The following is a 20813-nucleotide window of genomic DNA, read 5'->3' on the forward strand; positions in this document are numbered from 1 at the left end:
GAGGCCTTTATTACAGACAGAAATACACTATATATACAAAAATATGTGGACAATCTTCAAATTAGTGTATTCAGCTATTTCAGCCACATCCGTTGCTGACAGGTGTATAAAATCGAGCACAGTCATGCAATCTCCATAGACACACATTGGCAGGCCTTACGGAAGAGCTCAGACTTTCAACGTGGCACCATCATAGGATGCCACCTTTCCAACAAATCAGTTTGTCACATTTCAGCCCTGCTAGAGCTGCCCCGGTCAACTGTAAGTGCTGTTATTGTGAAGTGGACGTCTAAGAGCAACAACGACTCAGCCGCTAAGTGGTAGGCCACAGAAGCTCACAGAACAGAACCGCCGAGTGCTGATGTGTCTAGCGCATAAAATTGTCTGTCCTTGGTTGCAACACTCACTACTAAGTTCCAAACTGCCTCTGGAAGCAACATCAGCACAAGAACTGTTTGTCGAGCTTCATGAAATGGGTTTCCATGGCCGAGCAGCCACACACAAGCCTAAGATCGTCATGTGCCAAGCGTCGGCTGGAGTGGTGTAAAGCTCGCCACCATTGGAATCTGGAGCAGTGGAATTGCGTTCTCTGGAGTGATTAATCACGCCTCACCATCTGAAAGTCAGACTAATGAATCAGGGTTTGGCTGATGCCAGGAGAATGCTACCTGCCCGAATACACAGTGCCAACTGTAAAGTTTGGTGGATGAGAAATAATGGTCTGGGGCTGTTTTTCATGGTTCGGGCTTGAAACCTTAATTCCAGTTCAGAAATCTTAACGCTACAGCATAGAATGACATTCTAGACGATTCTGTGCTTCCAAATTTGTGGCAACAGTTTGGCCCTTTCCTGTTTCAGCATGACAATGACCCTGTGCACAAAGCGAGGTTCATAAAGAAATGGTTTGTTGAGATCGGTGTGGAACAACTTGACTGGCCTGTACAGAGCCCTGACCTTAACCCCATCAAACACCTTTTGGGTGAACTGGAACGCCGACTGCGTTGGGCCTAGTTGCCCAACATCAGTGCCCAACCTCACTAATGCTCTTGTGGCTGAATGGAAGCAAGTCCCCACAGCAATGTTCCAACATCTAGGGGAAAGCCTTCCCAGAAGAGGGGAGGCTGTTACAGCTGCAAAGGGGGACAAACTCCATATTAATGCCCATGATTTTTGGAATGAGATGTTCAACGTGCAGGTGTCCACATACATTTGGTCCTGTAGTGTACTCCTGTTTCTGTATATTGGTTATTCATTTGGACACTTTAAAACTATGTTTTTACATTGGGCTATTTATCTAAATGTATTTTCAAGAGGAAGCAGCTACAGCATTATTTTCAACTTAAGTTTTAGGAATACAAATGTAACTTTCAACATTAATTTCCAATGGTATTGTACTTAATCAGGTAAAAACTGCTGAATGAGTCCAAACACATGCTGTGATTTATTTATTTGCTGTGATTTATTTGCTGTGATTTATTTGCTGTGCTGTGATTTATTTATAGCAGAAATCACCTAAACGGGTTTGCCCTGCCTAGTAGTAGGCTTATAGGTATGGGATGAGATGCATCCCCTACCCAGGTACAAAAGTCCTCCCACCAGAGCACTACAACCACAGAGCTGTAATTATTGATGGTGCTTGCGTGCAGCTGTGAAGGGAAGTACATGTGGTTGAAGCTCACAGAAAAGACAGGAGGGAGCAGGGGGTATAGAGTGGCGAGCTGGGGCAAGGCTGTAACATCAACAAAATCCTCAACATCAAAAGGGCAGATATACTACTGTGTAATGCCATGCAGAGGAACGATTAAGCTACTGTACTTCTCTATACAATGTTAATGGTGCTAGGTCTCCATCCATGTAGGCTACAAAACCTCATCACACCGTGTGTGGGGGTTCGAGGTGGTTATTGGTTACCTTGCTTCATGTTACAGCTGCCAATTAACTTCTCTGCCTTCGCTTGGAGGTTAGATGAATGCTGTAGATGTTGTAGTGCGTAATATAAATAGCATCTTACGTCGGTACCATCGCCCCCCGTAGTTCCCTGCTGCTCCGTCTATAGCCCTCCTCCAACACTCTCCTCCACTAGCGCGCCACCCCTTCTTCGCTCTATCGCAGCCAATGAGATTCTAAACCATACAGACTGAATAACCCATAAATGGTTTGAAGGAAAAGGGTTGCTTGCATTAGCTGTTTCCTTTCAGTGAAGACTTACCCTTTTAGTTTTGTTTTATTTTTTGGGACCGTTTCTTTTCTCCGACGCTCCCGAAGAGATTTCCACCCACGGCTCGCCTCTGACACGCTGCACACACTGCAGGCTCACGTTCATCCACTCACACGCGCCTTCTTTATCCGATTGTCATTGGGACCACGCGCGCCCAGCACTAGGATCGACTCCTTCAGCTACCGATTTTCTTTATCCACACGAAGACTAAATACTTGCTGCTCTCCTTTCGCTTTATCCTCCTCAACCTAAAACAAGAATGGTCATGGTGAGTAGGGAACAATTTGTTTAGCCTATGCTAAGGCATCTGTCTTATAAGCTATATCTATCTTATTATTTGTCTACATTTAATGAGCTGCTTTGAGTAACGTTCATCATTGCATCTCTGCAGCAGTAGCCGAGCCAGGTGATACACTTCCGTATGGGGTTTGTGTTTGAATCCGTAGTGAGCCTATCCCATTTTTGGGGGGCGCTTTGTTGTTTCTAGATGTTTCGCTCCTGCAGGTGTGTGTGTGTGTGTGTGAGAGAGAGATTTACAGTTTGACGTGAGTATAGAATACAACTTTATTGTCCATCCAGGATGGACATTTTTCTTTGGCTTTACCTTACATTAAAACGATCACACACATACATTCTCACATCACACACTTCTAAAAGTCACTAAAAACAGAGGACACTGATACATTCATTCACTCACAATGCACTGTTAAAATAGATAGCTATGTGCATATCAGTAGTAACCTGTGTAAACCCAAGGCTGGCTTAATTATTTAACAGCCTATTTTTTTTTTTAAATAACTGCAACTTAAAATTAGGCTATATAACATTTGTATTTAGAATTTGTTTTAGCAATATCTAATGATATGTTTCATGAATTGCAAATTACATGCATTTTAACTGGATTCCCATCCTTATATGAATAAGATACATGCAACAAATATCAGCACATATGAATGTGTACAACCAGCCTAGTGTATATTTGCAGACTTAATCATGCATGCAGTAATAGCTAATTTATATACATAGTGCTGTTCAGGCATCCTATTACCATAGTGCCTGAGGGTGCAATCACTCTTTGTGCTCACTCAAGCAAAGACCTTAGCAGCGATTGATTCCTTTGCTGGTACCAAAAAGCTTTTATTTGCCAAGCGCTCCTTGCATCTGTGAGGCTACCAGAGTGAATGTGTTAACTTTGTGGAGGAGTGGGCTGGAAAGACAGGCGCAGGAGCCAGTGAGAATGCTGCAGCACACGCTTCCAGAGAGAGGGGAGCTCTGACCTCACAGATGAGGAGGAGACCGGGGAGGGGGCTGCAGCCCAGAGCTCACGTTGAAGCCTTTTACATTCTCACCCAGCCGCTCTGGAAGAAGGGCATGCTTGCTTTCACAAGCCGCCTACTGTCTGACCATCACAGAGAGAGAAAGCAAGAGACAGAGCTCCAAGTGAGGGGGACATTTGCTCAGGCGCTGGGGAGAGAAAACAGCTGCCGGCTCACAAATGGAGTGGAATGGGTTTAAAATGGTAAGGAGGCTGCAGCCTGCCAGCTGCTTGTTGTGTCCTTGCATCCATCCGACAGCCTGCAGCAGTAGCACCATGCCTCACTCAGTGTGCCTTCCTTCCCCAACAGTTAACGGGGTGTTATTCATCCAGTTTTGGGAGAAGGCGATGGGTATAGTCATTGCTATGAGAGGAAAAGCATGGAGGCGAGGGGCAGTGGAGAGGTTTCGGGGATCGACACCCATTTTACGACCATGAAGTGGTGCGTGAATCTCCTGTCCTCCCTGTAGGTTTGCACAATCGTAAACTATTCATGTTACCTGTGCAGAGCAAACGAAAAGTACATTATTTTATCTGATATTTTGCCTGCATGATATTGTTCATGATGTTGTTCAATGTAAATAGTTGGTGGTACTTTTGTAGGTTTGGTATATTCGTGTTTTATAGTGCACATTTTGGTAGGTTTGATTTTTGTAATGTTTGACAGTGTATGTACTGTAGGCCTACGGTTGTGAATTGCATTTGTGAATGTGTAGTGTATCAGAGGGAGATAGGTTTATGTAGAAATAGAGAGAATGTGTGTGTGTGTGTGTGTATGTGTGTGAGATGCATGCCTGCATTGGTGTACATTTCCCCTCACTTAGACAGGTTTTTAAAGAATCGCCTGTCCCTTTTCTGCTTCTGCCTCTGACGCTGCTGTTAGGTCTTGTCTGTGCTGCATGGTGGATGTTTGTGCATCCATTGTTGACTAAGGGCTCAGAGTCACTTCCTCCCCGGGCTGTCCCCCGGCTGGTGGGAGGCAGTGCCTGCCAGGGACTCAGTTTAACTCTGATCCATCCACAACAACAACATACAGCCAAGTGGCAGGGCTGACTAACCAAATCAACAAACACGTATTTTTGTAAAACCTTTCTGCATTCGCAGAGGCTGTTTTCCCTGACTTCTACATTTCCATAGACATATCAAACATTATTTTACTGTATGCTGTTAATAATAAGCTGAATAAAATGTTCAAATGGCATTATACTGCTTTTAAAATGTTGTGCCTGTCACAAAAGGAATTTGCCAGCTTCCATATTAGCATCTTGAATGTGGGAAGCATTATTAATTTTTCGAAGTGAATATTTGATCGTTTGTGTGTGGGCTTTTCCGTGCAATCAAAATGCTAATTGAAAAGAAAGCAATTCCCAACCATGGTGACACTGATAGCACCCTGTCTCCCTGACTGCTCTCTGTAGCGTAGTGATGGAGGGGTTTGCCAGTAACTCCGTGCTAAAGGAGGGAGACGGGGACATTGGGAGTGATAGAAGGAAGGAGAGGGGTGGGGGGGATATCTAACGCTAGTGTTTACGGTGTGGAACTGAGCGTGCTCCTCATCGAGCAGCACCCTGCTGTCTGTCAGTGGGGCTCAAACACTGGGCAGTGTCACCACACTTCTACTGCCCTCCATTAGAGGTACAACACTTTACTATCCAGCACCAATCTTTACTATCCAGCACCAAGGTTACATATCAATGCTAATAAGTAGAGATACTCAGATTAATATAAAGTAGGGTTTTGTGAGCAGCTGGATGGTATGCCACAGACTGGTGTGGGTAGAGGAGGGGGCTGCTGACCGCAGTGGGAGAACTCGGGGTGAGTAAAGAGCTGTGGATGGTGTGGTTCAGAAGGTGGGAGAGTTTGCACTTGACGGTGCTAACACGCATAACAGTGGAGTGTCAACGGGGCTCTCAGATTCTCACAGTTGGACAGGGAGTGAGAGAGGGTAAAGAGATGAATATGAATCACATTTTATAAGATCAGGTTGTGTTCTCTTTGCTTAGGCTACTATTGGTGTGAAGAGAAGTCATTCTAAAACGGACCAGTATTGCCTCAAACAGCGATAGGATCTATAGGTGAGGCAAGGTCCTCCTGGAAGAATACAATTATTTATTTATACCTGAATCAAGTAATGGTGAAGGAGGTATAAGTACAGGTGTAAGAACAGTATTAAAGCTATTAGAGGTTCTGCCGAACAACCGTGGTCGTAGTTTGTGGTGATTAAATTAGCTTGCTCCGCCTTAGATTCTGTGCCCTTGAGAGTAGTGCTCTTGAGAATAGTGTACTCAAATCAAACATGTAAAGGTAAAGTTCAGCTTGCTGAGTGCTATTTCCATCCATCCAATCAGGTATGAAATATCATGGTTAGCATTTTTATACATGTAACAACGGGATGTATTTGAAAGGATTGCATGATAGTTGCATGATAAACAGTAACATATTTGCTGCAATATAATACTGAATAGGAAATAAACTGCTAAAACATCGTTTTTTTGTCATAGATGTCTTGTAGTTAATGTATTGTATCCTATGCTGTGCAGATGCAGTTTGTCATAGAGTTGAAAAGAAGTACAACTGACAAGTGTCCAGATGTAGATAGACAAATGAGAGCCGGATTAACTAGTAGACAAATTAAGAGAGGAGTGAGGCTGACTAAAATGGACAGTGGAATACTTTGCCATTACTCAACAGGGCAGTTGACTTCTACCCATCTGTAATCAGTGAATAATATCAATATTCAGTACTATCCCTGTCATAGAGGCATCTAACCATTAATTACAGCAATATAACTGACAACATGCCTCGCCCTTAGATCTGAATCAATCTGTAGAACCGTTGAATAGCCAGATGTGGACAAATAAACACCCCGCAGCTCTCCAATGTTTTGTGTGAGATGTGATCGTGTTGTTGCTGTTGACATGCTACCGTGCCTAAGAGAGGACTTGGACTGAGTCTCCAGTCCCTGAGCAGCGTGGGTAATTATTCACATGCAACTCCCAGCAGAAATGCCACATGGTCATGTTGGTGTCCTCTCAATCATCTATCTCCTGCCTGCTATAGTCACTAACATGGTAGTATCTTAATCAACATGGTGATTTGTTAAATAATTGCATGTTTTGATTATTTATGCCCTGAAGAGGGATCTATAGCAATTCATTTGGATTGAGATATAAAGCAGGATGATAAATCACATATAGTAGAACATTTGCTTTGTAAAGTAGATTCGCATTTTAATTTCAAACTTATGCCATAAATGTCTCTCGTTTATAATTGATTGAAAAACGCTTTTTGTTTTATTGATAACACGATGCATTTGCATGAATTGGAAATGAAGGAAATTATAACAGTTGAATCCCATAAGCATTAATAAGTCTCCCTATAAATGTTTTGGTGTTATCAATATTACTAATGTAAGCAAGAAAAACACTCATTTTCCACATAACTTAGCCTATCTATACTCAGACAAAAACAGTAAGGACTAATGAGCTAATGCCCATTTGAATAAGCCGCTCTGAACCATTGTCTCAAATATATGACTTTGTTATTAAATATTCCTTTTGTGTGAAGACTAAACATACATGAATATTAACAAAACGGTTTTGTTAATAATGTAATAGGCTTCCACAGTGATATATTTTATTTATTTATTTAAATTTCCCCTTTAGAAAGGAGAGATGAAGGAATTCAGCTGTGAGGGGGAACTGACTTCACAAATACAAGCCTAATTCCTTTGGCGGAAATTGAAAGTACCACAGACAGACAATAATCAGCTACAGATTCTTAGCGCAAACAACCCGGTAGCAAACACAGGGTCATGCTCTTGTTGTTTGTTGCTCCTGCTTTTCTGAGTAAATATACTAAAGGAAAGTAAGGAAATAGATATTAATATATCCTCTCTATCTCTGTTCATTTTGGATGGCAGGGTAGCCTAGTGGTTAGAGTGTTGGACTAATAACCGAAAGGTTGCAAGTTCATATCCCTGAGCTGACAAGGTACAAATATTTTGTTCTGCCCCTGAACAGGCAGTTAAATCACTGTTCCTAGGATGACATTGAAAATAAAAATTTGTTCTTAATTAACTGACTTGCCTAGTTAAATAAAGGTTAAAAAATTAAAATTCAAAGATGGAAGTAGAACGCTGACTTCCATATTTCTTCTCTTTCTTCATCCTCCTCTGTATTCCGTGTGTTTTGGTATTCATACATACTTTTGGATTTGAGTGGCAGTTACTCCTGAGTCTGTGCCCAAACCTCACACTCCTCTGATCTACATTTTGCATCCCAGGAAAAGGAGAAAAGAAAGCAGCAGCAGGCTTGGTGTCGTTAGCAGTTGCTCCGGCTCGTTGTTCAACGTTGCCAAGTAAAGTGGCCAGTTACTGTGATAAAGGACGTTTCAAGGTCATCCCTCCAACAGGGGATTTTTTTCACAGCCTGGAAGGCATCAAACATTTATATTTCTGTTGCCGGATGAATTATACATTTAACATGCAACATAACAACATGCAACAAAATGGCACTGCTGGTTGGATTACAAACAAACACATTAGGCCTATCACTTCCCTACATCGTTACACACAGTCTGCACCATCAAATCCTAGTGCTGTAAATATAAACAGGGGGAAATATTCTGTTTCTACTTGCTGTAGGTCAAGAGAAAGAAAGGGGAGGAGGATTAAGAATGAGGTGGAAGGAGGAAGGAAGTACATTTCCTAGTCAGATCTACCCACAGACCCGTAGTGAGCAGGGTACCCACAGGCAAGGGGTCAGGGTGGTGGAGCTGACAGAAGCTTCCTCAATCCCTATTGAGAACATAAAAGCGTTACTGCCTAAAAGTCTATGGTTCATACCTTTATTTTTCTAACGCTGTCAAAAGCCGAGGCAAGCATGAGGGCGATGAGATTTGATCACTAGGTCGTTCCACCTCAAAAAGCACAAGAAAGAGGATTTCAACACCCACCATCTCAGATTGTTCTAAAATCGTTTCTGTAGTTCATAGCAGATACAATTTGCATTCCTGAAACATCATTTTTATTGAATTTGAGAAATTAAACTAATTGATTCCCCCCAAAAATAAAAATAAATACATATTTGAATTCTATAAATTAGAATGTACAATTTGGGTGCAATCAATTAGCTTAATTTATCTGAGATAAAATAAAATGCCAACAAAATAATGCTTCAGGAATGCCAATCACACCTGTTTCTAACTACAGACACAATTTCAGAACAATCTGAGATGGTGGGTGTCATGGCTATCTGAAATGACATGGAACAATTCCACTGCCATCAGAGGTTTTCTCATCTGGGAAAGGGATTCATCCTGTCAATGCCTATACCAGTGTTTCCCAAACTCTATTCTGGGGACCCCAAGGGGTGCAAGTTTTGGTTTTTGCCCTAGAACTACACAGCTGAGTCAAAAAATCAAAGCTTGATGATTAGTTAATTATTTGAATCAGCTGTGTAGTGCTAGGGAAAAAACTAAAACGTGCACCCCTTGGGGTCCCCAGGACCAAGTTTGAAAAACGCTGGCCTATTCCCTTCATATCAACTGTAAAATGTTCTCCTCAAACTAGATGGAAAGATGAATTTTACTACAGATATCTATCAAGACAGATAAACATTTGAAGCAATTAACATTACTATCAAGTTGGGATCCAGAGAGATAGATGTGTACAATCTGCTATCTTCCAAATACATGTCTCCCCGGCATGCTATTGATATAAAACTCCATTCCAGAATGTTCCATGGAAATAGCCCTATATTTTCTGGCACATACTATATGAACATAGATAGTCTCCTGTGGGCATTTTCAATTACACTGTACCATGGCAGAAGGAGATTAATCTTCTATTTTGAATGCATGCCACATTTTATGGTTTAGTTGATATGCTGGAGGGGTAATCTTAGCTGTGAATATACATTTAGGCTTTGTCTTCTCACTGCAGCAGAAGCTAAATTTGAGTAGATTTTTGTTTGTTTCCGATTTTCTGATGACCTAATATGCTCCAAGTTAGTATATTATATCACAAAAAAATTGAGGATTCGTTTCATAGATGCACTTTTTTTATATGAATATTACTCATAATAGAGCTTGTATAGTATGATTAGTACCAGTACAATTAAATGTACTGCACATGGATAGATATAACAATGGATGCTAATACAGAACATACTGTACATTAAACTGTCATACAAGGACATTATATGTAATGAATCTGTCTCTCTTGCTCTTCTCAAATAATGTATTAACTGTCTCCGTCCAGGTGCTTGCTTTTCTGTATTTTCGATCGTTTTATTGACTTAAGATAGCTGTAAGATGAAAGGACAACCTGTCATCTATTTGATTATATGAGCTCCAGTTCAGATCCTAATCAATAACCAGATTAGCTCCTAGCAATGTACTGTTATCATGGGCCTTGGAATGAAGCCCTGTGCAACGGCTGGTGTCTGTGTGATTTAGCTTCCTGTGTGAGCTGCAAGGCCCCTGACTGTCAGGAGAAGGCAGGCACACATTCTGGTCATTGGAGACACACAAGCAGGCAGGCAGGCAGGCAGCCTGGGAAGCAGCTGATGGGGCAGCAGAGATCATAGGCAGTGATTAGATTAGGAGGAGCCTTGCTCTGCTCTGGCTGGGCCTCAGTGTGTGTGTGTGTGTGTGTGTGTGTGTGTGTGTGTGTGTGTGTGTGTGTGTGTGTGTGTGTGTGTGTGTGTGTGTGTGTGTGTGTGTGTGTGTGTGTGTGTGTGTGTGTGTGTGTGTGTGTGTGTGTGTGTGTGTGTGTGTGTGTGTGTAGGGAGCCTGAGACTCTTCCTCTCCCTCTCTGTCTTATAGGCAGGCAGACAAGGCTTTGCCCTAATGCAGCTTAGTTTCTGGTCTTTTACCTACAGGCTATTTGTACATCTATACCTGTTTTACCCGAGCAAATATGACTGACTCATCCTAGCTTCAAATTAGCATTAATTAAAAGTAGAATCAGGGGATGGTGTTTAGGCATGTGCAAAGGTTTGATGAACTAGAATCCAAAGTACATTAGTTCATTCTAATTTGAACAAAAAAATGTAAATATTTAATTACAACTAACCTGGGGATTTTACATATAATTTCTATTTTAGACATTACGAACAAGGAGAGGAGCTTATTGTTGGTCAGGAACATTGATGCCTGCACAGGTGCAGTGAACTGACACCTGGTGTTGATGCAGTGGAACCATGGCTTCTACACTGGCTAAAAACAACCTCAAGATGGTAATGAGCTTTCACTTAAAATACGAACTAATATAAACCAAGACTGCATTGTACTGTAGTCACCTTCATTCAGAAGTATCCCACTTGTGTAGATGAGGGTCCAGTCATGTAGTAGTGATAGAGTGGCGCGGGTGCGTGCATAGTGAGGGGTGACAGTGTATTGACCCTGTCGTTGGGAATCAGCCTTAGGACTGGGGTTAGCAGACATGGGTGGTATTATTCTCTCTCTCTCTCTCTCTCCTTTAGTTAAACTGTATTAAATGAAATAATGTAATCTGTCATGAAGACTTAATAACCTATTAAGGGAACATTAATATCCCACATGAGCGGTGTGATTAGACCAATGCACATGTAGTATTGATGTTTTGTCAGTGATGAGGCTGTGAGGCTCTCTGAGTGGACCACTGTATTCAGAGTTCAGTCTCAGCTGGCCTTTTGCAGCCTGTGGATATCACAGCTCCTCTCCCCATGCTGGCTCATGGACAGGACCCCCAGAGGCCCCTGGGCCCGAACATATACGCCTAGGGTACAGGGTACGGCCAGGCAGGTGGCCAGGAGTTCTCACACCACTTCAGGGGAGGGGAGGATGGCACAGGTCAGTGGAGCCACACAAATTGAAGTGTCATCTCAGAATCAAGATGCTCACCAATTTTCTGCTTCCATGCATTGGTGCAGAGTTGGGATTTAGCCAATGTACAAATGGCTTGAGTCCACCTAGGGTTTGGCAGTGGCAGGAGACTGCGGCCCGTAGGTCCCTATGGTCACTGTCCGTGGGCTGCTTATTCTCTAGACTAAGGCAGTTTACAACTCCAATGCCACGAAAACAAATCAGGAAAAAGCTCACTGCAGAGAAGCTAGATTACATTTTGATTGAATTCAGGCCTAATTATAATTCAGTTGTGTAGGAAAAAGTTTCAGGCTCTCCCAATGTTTCCCTTCTAGTGGTTATTAAGTGGTCTTTTGTTTGCAATTTGAACTTTCCTGAAAGTAGTCTGGCGGACGTTTACTTGTGCTTTAGTGTTTGCTTTTTTTAAAGATAAGTTGTTTTTCCAATTACCATCAGAGCTGGGAAGAAGGAGAGGGTGATTTAAGATGCTAGCAGAAAGCTTTAACAGCCAGTGAGTTAGAGTGAGAAATCCATTTGATGCACATGGTGCTTTCAGAAGTGGAGAGTAACACTGACAGACTTAGCTGTCGGATCTGAGATTTAGCCCACGGTCAAAGAATGTCAGGCTAGGACCTTCTAGAAGCAGACCTTGGATGCATTTCATATTTATTGTATAACCAGTGTATATTTTAAGTTTGTTTTGAGGATACATTCTGAGATTTATATAAGTGTCTACAGTTGGACAATATAATAAAGAATTGATGAAATTGAAACAATGTAAGACTGATGTCTCCAAGGTAGTCTGAGATTAGACTAGATGTAGCTGTGATATTGAAAGAGCTTGACTTTGCTGCAGACATCTTCTGCAATTAATAGCGGCGCGTTGCCTTCTCGTCTCCTGACCTTTGACCCTAGAGAGTGTACGTAGATTACTCAGTGGAGAGGCCAAGAGAGGGTTCTGGGAAAGTTCTATCGATCCCATAAAACAGTGGACATCATAAGGGGAAAAAGTCAAGCAAAGTGAAATGAAAAATTGCTTACATACAGCACTGAAACATTTATTATTCTGAGTCACACAGAGAAGGGAAGGGAAAAATCCATTTGGCAAAGTAGATGCGGATCGATGTTGGTGGAGTCAGGCGGGTGCGGCGCAAGGTGTTCCAGATTACTTTCCTGATTGATCCGACCCAGCTTCCGTCTGACCTGCAGGATGACTGAAAAGGCAACGAAAAATAAAAGGATGGAGAGAAAAAAATCTATAGCATGGAGGGAACTTCACTGACCTGGAGTTAAGATACAAAAATCATATACAGTAAATGTGTCTGAATCGCTTTGATAACTCAAGTTCCCTCTTACTCTGAAGCACTTTGAGGGAATTGGTGCATACTGGGGTTTCAATGGTTGAGTTTGTGACCTACCCTCTCCTTGAAATGAGCATTTCAATGGATCGAGGACACTATGACCTTTCACTGTATTAGATGACAGAATTACAGAATACTTTACTGTACGATGGACAACCCTTTGATTCAAAAATATGAAATATTTAACAGATTGGATTTCATTCCGTGTTTTATGATTGAACATGTCCATGTAAACAGGAAAATCTGAAAGGATAATTTTACTGATAGTCTAATGAGTCAGTGTATAATATCCTGTTGGGGTCATCCTCTGTTCTAGCATATAAGAGAATGCTGGGATGTGGCGAGACATTGAAATCACAAACAACCATCCAACTGACCTCCATTTTGTTCCAGGCGCTATCAGTTCAATTATACTACTGTCGCATTCTGATCCACTGCAGTGTCTCCTCTCCGCATCCATCCCAGCAAAGTCACAGGAAATTGATTGTCTAAGCTCGTTTGGGCAGAGGAGGTCTGCCTGGCAGTAAAGTGGCGCTTTTACAGTGTCACCGTGGCAGAGGAGAGGCTTCTGGTCATGTGAGATTTGCTAGATGACGCAGGCTGCGGAGGGAGATAATGTCCTCTGTGGGCAGTTATAACATTTTCTACATGACTGCCATACCAGACACACCTCAGGAGCTCAAGAAGATGGGGAGCCCTTACAGGGTGTCAAATATTTGACACACTAGAGAATATATGGATTATATAATAACTCTGTCTAATGTCTGCTGCGCACAACCAAAATATATTCCCTGAATAATGGACATTGTAACCATGAGCGATTGCTCATCTGTTGTTGTTGTTTTTTACGTAATTCCACTGTCCCTTCATTTGAATATTATTTGAGATGTTATCAGGAAGTGTGTGTGTTGTGTTCATACTGGAGAGAGCCAGACCGACATAGAAAGAGGGAGAGAATCATTATTAGTGGCTGTATTGATACACTTGGCTGCATATCTGTTATGCTACTGGTAATAAAACAATAGAATGTAGATTTCAGCTACCATACGTCTTTATCGTATATCTAATACCCACTAAAATCTCTCAATATTTCAGCAACTGTTTGCTTGCTTGGAAATTGGTTTTAGAATAGATATTTGTTTGCATAGAGTTGATATTGTAGCTACAGTATGTGAATACAAAAGGAACACAAACTACCCTTTTGCTGCAATACTACCCACAACCTCTCAGTAGAGTGGGCAGTACATAATTTGATCAAATGTTTTGGAAACCATAGTAAATGTTTAGTCCTACACCTGCTTGCTGCTTTTCACCATGTTTTGGGACCTCATTTGAACATGCTGCATATTGTGCTTACTTTGGCAAAATCATTCATTTTAGACTCGCCCATTCAAAGCTATCCATAACAGATGGGGTGAAAAATGCTTTTAATGTTTCACCTTTGTTTAACATCTCTTTTCAGGTTAGCTTTCAGAATTTTAAATGAGATTAAAACTCAATGGGGAAAAAAGGATGTTGCATGATCAATATGCCTTCTCCTTTAAAATGGACGTTGGTCCACCATGTTGGGCGACCTCTTATGTCCACTGGGTACCAAGCCTTGGGGGCATATCTATTTAAGGCTATCCAGCCCATGCTGCTTTCTTTGGCTAAAAATAGGGGTCTGTGTCATACCTGTATTCACTTTGACAAATCCTGTGTATATGATGGTTCAGGTTGACTCAAGCAGTGTATTGTTTCATCTGAATCCCTGTGAATGGGAAAATCTAGATCATAAGAAAAAGCTACATCAAAAATGTATATTACCATAAGTATTAATCCCCCAAAGATGAATGTGTAATAATACAGTGTGTTCTTTATATTCTAAAGCTGTAATATGTTGCTATAACCTTCGGTCTTCACCTAAACTAAAACAGAGGTGGCATCTGGTAAAGGAAATGTACCCATAATTCATTGGCTCAATTTACATTCCCCAAATTATCAACCCAAACATCCTGACACACGCCGACCTATCAGCATACACAAGCTGCCCCTCTCTATTCCCCATTCCCCTCTCCAACTGACAGTCCATTCTCATTTGGAACCCCAATAACACCCCCCAGAGGAAGAATGGTCTCCTCCATCACCTGACCCTGACTGGTTACATCCCATTGCATTCCTCTACCTTCTCATCCCTCTGTCTGGGAGAGTAAATGAAGCAAGGGGTCAGCCTCAAAATCCTGGTGTTACAGCTTCAGCTCTATATTCTGCAGAGGATACTGCTGCCTGCAGCCCGCAGCTCATTTGAGGAGCTGTCTTTGTCAAGGGGCTTGTTTACTCACCAGGAGTGAGAGGGATATCCACATCGTTAATGCTACAGAGGTCACCATAGTTCCCAAGTCAGGTCTATCCTCCTCTCCCCAAATAGACCACGTTATACTCAACACCAACATTACAGTAATGGTCCCTTATCTGAATTATACCTAAGTCTCAATGAGCAGTATTCCTATACAGAAACCAACCCCTACCTGGAAGGAAGCAAAGCCACCTGTGTGTTTTAGTGTGGCTGGTGACCGTAAGGCCTGTGTAGAAAAACAAGCATGTTAAATCTTGACCCTGAAACCTCCTAGGGATCGACAGAGACACAGTGGCGTCAGGCAGAACTCCCGCAGCTACAGGGCTGGGCAGAGAAGGGATTGCTGACACAGCCAAAGATGGTAAGGAGACAGCCACAAAAATGGCTTTTTACCCGACATTATCAATGGTGATGACAGTGCTGCTGAAGGAGCAGTCCTGTCTGTCTGCTAGGCCAGAGGGGAGGGGCCCTGATGCAGGCCGGCCGGGCAGACCCACTGCGCCAGCTACTTTTTCTGCCAACCTAATGTACTGTGTGCTGGGAGGATGCTGATTGATTTACTGTGAGTGGAAAAAAAGATGTAGAGTAAATATAGCTTTATATATAATATAAATATGTGAATCTTTACAATATTGGATGTAAAATGATAATGCTTTAACCATTCATCAATCTTAATGTACATGTTTTAGGTCCTATAAATATAAATGCTCTAAATTTTGCATCCAAATGTTTTTATGTCGGCTATATATTTCCCCTTCTGTAATTTTGTTATTGCATCTGGTGTGTTATTTATTGAATAATGATGACAGTATAGGTAATGGACAATTTATGCATTTTGTCAAGTTGTGATGTACGATATGAGAAAATATTCCAGCCTTGCAAATCACTTCTTACCTCACTCCCAATGTGAGGTACTGTTTCATAGTCACATAAATACAATCTTATTTCAAATCTAAATAATACACATCAAAATCCTCGATAATAAAAACCCATGACATTAAATCACCGGTACATAAGTATTAAGGATAGGCCTGGATGATGTGTTTCTGTCGACTCACTCATCTAAAGGGGTGAACTTTAACCTCTTCTAATGGACCTCTATCCCCTCCGTCTTCCTCCACACAGACACAGCCTCCAGAGACACTGCCTTACTCACGCCTTGCATGACTCACACACATTAGATTCATGAACCAATATTTATTTCCTACACTCTGAACCCACTAAGGCCTCCATTTTAGTCCAGAGGAAGCAGGTCCCTCCCACACACCATGCCCAATGGCATTAATGGAGGCTGTAAATCCAGCATTGTGTTTCAGCCCGGTCAGGGGAAACAAGCTCTAATCTGAAGCTAGTGTTAGCTAGCTAGTGTTCTGTTGAATCAGTAGGCCCGGTGTCTGTCCTCAGGCTGACGCTAGAGCTCCTTTGAAGGCTTTGCTTGTGTGCTGTAGTGCCTCGGCCAGGAACCCAGAGAGACCATGGAGATATTGCCTTTCTCAGCACTGGGCTACTCTGTGGGAGAGCAGAGATACCCAGCCACTGAGGCACAATGGACAGCTGAGCATGGGTAGTGCCGGTGGCAGGGGGTAGAAATTATAATTGGTCAATCTGACTGACGGGTCTTGGGTAATTCAAGGTAGCCATTTTTTTCCCCTGGTGAAAACTCAAAGCACACGTCCCATGGAGTTGAAAGTATTTTTGACAGAATGAAGCTCAGCAGGAAGTGTAAACAAATTTAATAAGGCCCCCCAATCAACTTTGTTACTGCTAGGTACTTTATCCCTTCTTCCTCGCTGTCTCCACGGTCCTTCTTTGGTGGAATGGTGACGATACTGTCAAAAGCACAATTTGCATGCAGAATAGATCATGAGCGCTTTTAAAGAGGCGGTTCTCTGTTTGTATTCTGCTGTGTGCTCCAGGCATTATCTTGTGTGTTGTTCCATTGTAAAGTAGACTGGTGTGTGTGGAATGAGAAGATGGGGGTTGAAATGATTCACATTCAAGTTTATTTATGATATACCCTCCTCCACTGTAGATAATGTATGTCTCAGGCTTGAGGTTCGTGTTAGAAAACCAAAGGAGAAAACAATAGAGTTGAGATCTACATGACTGATAATGATTGTTCAGAATATTGTGATAAAATATTGTCTATTTTAGTTTTTAGACCAGTTTTCAACAACATCATTGCTACCAAAACATTAACTTAGCTACAGTCAGATGGGGAAACCTTTCTAAATATGCTGGTTATATATAACATTGACGTTTGTACCTCTATTCAAAACCAGCATATTTAGAAAGTGTATATATATATATATATATATATATATATATATATATATATGACCAAACCTCTGTTAAGATCTTTCCTTTTCTATGATTTTGATTCACTTTTGATTCAAACAGCAGAAACATGTAACCTATTTTCCTCATCTTTTAGATCTTTATTTAAATGACACCAAATTAACAGTCATTTTAGAGGTGAGCTTTATACTACCGTTAGTTCATTTTGGTTCACCTCTGGAAGTGTTTACCTGTGTTTTTTTCCAAGGTTCTTTGTTAAAGGTGAAATATGCAGAAATCTCTCTGCCATTTCCTCGATGGTAGAATTCTAATAGTTCATTTAGTTTATGTGACCAAACAAGCATTGTATAGTGTAGAGAATCATTGTAAAATCCAAACCGCTGTGAAATATTTTTTCAATAACCAAAGATATATTTTCAGCTGTTTGAAGTTGGTGTACAAAACCTTAAGTTAAAGACGCAAAAGCGAAACTTAACAATGGGAAGCATAGAAATAGTGCACAGAACAGATCTACCATTACTTAGACTTGCGTTCGATGAGAATGACAGATCTATAACTCACATTTCTGTGTAAATTTGGTCGGGTCACCCAAAAAGTTACATTTTGAAGCTTTAATGATTTTTTATAGTTGTGTTGTACAGACACTGACAGATTAAACTCAGAGTCTACACAGCCACAGTGTCTCTGGTACAGACTTTCAATAAAACACAGAAAAGTAAATCAGTGGCTGTTGTTCACACTGTTACATTTTCCTATATCGTCTTTAGTTAAAAGCCCATCAAGTTTACCTTTCAAAGAACCTTGTTTGGGGTGTTTTCACCCCCATGTGGGGCAGATGCTTTTAACAGCAGGCACCCTGAGGTTCCTATTCTGTCACCCTATATCTCCAAACACAAACACACCACACCTCGCACAGACCTTCCATAAACCTCTTAGGCTCAGCTTCTCTGTGTAAGTGGATGATGGTAATCAACTGACTGTAACCGAGAATCAAATAATACCATTAAACACACAGATTTTATGCTAATGGCTGAATATATTTGGTGGCAGTCTTGGGATCTTGAAATAAGTGTTTGCCAGTAGATAAGCACATCAGACTGCCTTTCCTCAATGCCTCCTCCCTCAAGGGCCTGCAAGCTCTACTTCAAACACCTGCTCTTAAAGCACACTGCAAAACCAGCCGCAAATGTTCCCTATGACAGACAGCAGTGCCCCGCTGAATCGCTCAAATTGTTACCACTCTCTAACTGCACCAGCTATCAAAGCACAGAGAAGAACTCAAAAATATCACTCATGTCTCTAACAGCTATGTCTGCATGAATATGTAGGAGTTTAAGTTGCATGTGTACATATAGTGTTCACTTTATGGTCTCATACTGTGAGTTAAACTTGGTGTTTCTTTTGTCTGAGTTTTGATGGCCTGAAATGTAGATTTGATGTTTACTGTGTTTATGTGAGGTCCAATAATGAATCATGGTTCTCAGATTGAGACACCATACCTCCTACCCCCCCTTTAATTGTTCTTCTTCCCGAACCCTTCCCTCCCTCAGATAATCAGCAACATGGAGCCTCAGGTGACGAACGGCCCCAACGGCACCACGGCTAACGGGCCGTCCAGCAACAGCCGCAGCTGCCCTTCACCCATGCAAACTGGAGGCCCCACCGACGACAGCAAGACCAACCTCATTGTCAACTACCTGCCCCAGAACATGACCCAGGAGGAGTTCCGCAGCCTGTTCGGCAGCATCGGAGAGATTGAGTCCTGCAAACTGGTCCGCGACAAGATCACAGGTACGATGAAACACTGGCCATGGGAAGAAAGGAAGTGGGTGGGTGTGGTACAGGGTGGGACTATGATCCTGGACAGTACTCCAGCTGGTTACTGCAGAGCAGGAGGATGGGGCTTGGCCTGGAGCTGGCCGAGTGAGCAGCAAAGTGAAGAAACCCAGTGCTATGTGGCACAGGGGTGTTTAAGCAGCACTTCCCAGCTAATCATGCCTCTAATCCCAGCCTAGTGGCTGTGTGGGTGGTATAGCAGATGGATGGGGGAGGCTGCTCTGAGATAATGCCAGATAATGGCTTTCATTTTAGATCCTACTTAGTGACACTTCTTCCTTGATAATCTCGTTAAAAAGGGCCAGTGTTGAAGAGCAACATCTACTCTTGACCATGAGAAGCAGCCAGGCTAGACAGTGGCTCAGGCAGCAGCAGGCTGATGGAAGTACAGGGCCATCTTTTTACAATAATGGGCCCGAGCTGGCAGGAAGGTAATGTGTAGTATATATAAGAATAGCACCTGGAAACCACACTCTCCACTCATTTTACATATATTTTTTCCATGTGTGATGCACAGTAAACAGTGAGGTCGAACATTTTATATCGGAGAGAGTAAAAAGAGACATCATAGAGTAATAATATATGACTTTAGCAGATGCTTTTATCCAAAGCAACTTAGTCATGTGTGTATACATTTTACGTATGTGTGGCCCCAGCGGGAATAAAACCCACAAAATGTGGTGTTGCAGGCGCCACGCTCTACCAACTGAGGCACAAAGGACCACAAGATTACCAGGAAGCTCTCACTGACCTAAATGGGAAAGTAAGGCCATTTCTGAGAACGTTGAAAGTTCTTCTCTACCATACAAGGTCTCTGATGACTTAGGAACACAAAGTGTGTTATAAATATCCCCCTTCTCCAGTGGATGTCTGTGTTGTGCTCCCATGGGTGCAATTTCGTCGTTGAAACTTTTAGACTAACAAACCGTTTCTCCCTCTCAGTTGAGGGAATGCCAGGAGGCTGCATGCACAACTACTTGGTATCATTATCTGACTTTCGGGGAGGACTATTTTTTAAGCTTAATATACACCTGAGCCCTTTCTTGTGCATTTCCAAACATACCTTTCTAGACATTTGACCAGAATACCATGTAAAACACGACATTCTCAAATACCACATACAGGACATTAATGCATATGGACCTGCCCTTTCAGTTAACTGTATGTACATTTTTTAAGTACAGAATGTGAAATTCCTTTCCACTGCAGTTCAAAGGGAAGGAGGATGTCTGTGATGACAAGGTGATGAGAGCTACCTAAAGCCAGAGTGTTGTAAGAGACAGGCTTCTCTTTTCTCTGGACCGGGTGCTGTCAGCTTTGATGAAGCGAGAGCGGCGTGAGGTACAAGCCCACCCGGCCACTCTGCGCTCGTCTGTCAGGCCCGCTCCAGCTCAGTGAAGTGCCACCTCAGATTGTTTACCCTGCCCCCCACGCCTTTCTTGCTGCGCATGTAATACACCAGGGACCTACAGGTTAATCTTTTATTTAAGGCAAACTTACACGCACATCACTAGAGCCCACACATGCCCTTACTGACTCTGGCACATCACCCTCTCAACTTTCTCTCAGGCTGAAGACAAAAAACTAAAGAGAGACACAAAG

General features: G+C 42.2%; 1 protein-coding gene across 8 annotated transcripts in view; it reads left to right on the forward strand.

Annotated features, from left to right (window-relative positions):
• LOC118391005 (ELAV-like protein 4) overlaps positions 1 to 20813 on the forward strand; it is a 70480-nt gene that overhangs the window by 17519 nt on the left and 32148 nt on the right. For 5 of the 8 annotated variants that reach the window (XM_035781913.2, XM_035781929.2, XM_052457916.1 and 2 more), the window contains 2 exons: positions 15352 to 15438; positions 18926 to 19166. In XM_035781913.2, the coding sequence (XP_035637806.1) occupies positions 15352 to 15438; positions 18926 to 19166 (328 nt within the window). Of the gene's footprint in view, positions 1 to 2083; positions 2487 to 3507; positions 3738 to 15351; positions 15439 to 18925; positions 19167 to 20813 lie in introns of those variants that run through there. The other 3 variants (XM_052457927.1, XM_052457923.1, XM_052457928.1) reach the window with 3 other exon arrangements.

This window comes from Oncorhynchus keta, chromosome 1, assembly GCF_023373465.1.
Source record: "Oncorhynchus keta strain PuntledgeMale-10-30-2019 chromosome 1, Oket_V2, whole genome shotgun sequence".
NCBI lineage: Eukaryota > Metazoa > Chordata > Actinopteri > Salmoniformes > Salmonidae > Oncorhynchus > Oncorhynchus keta.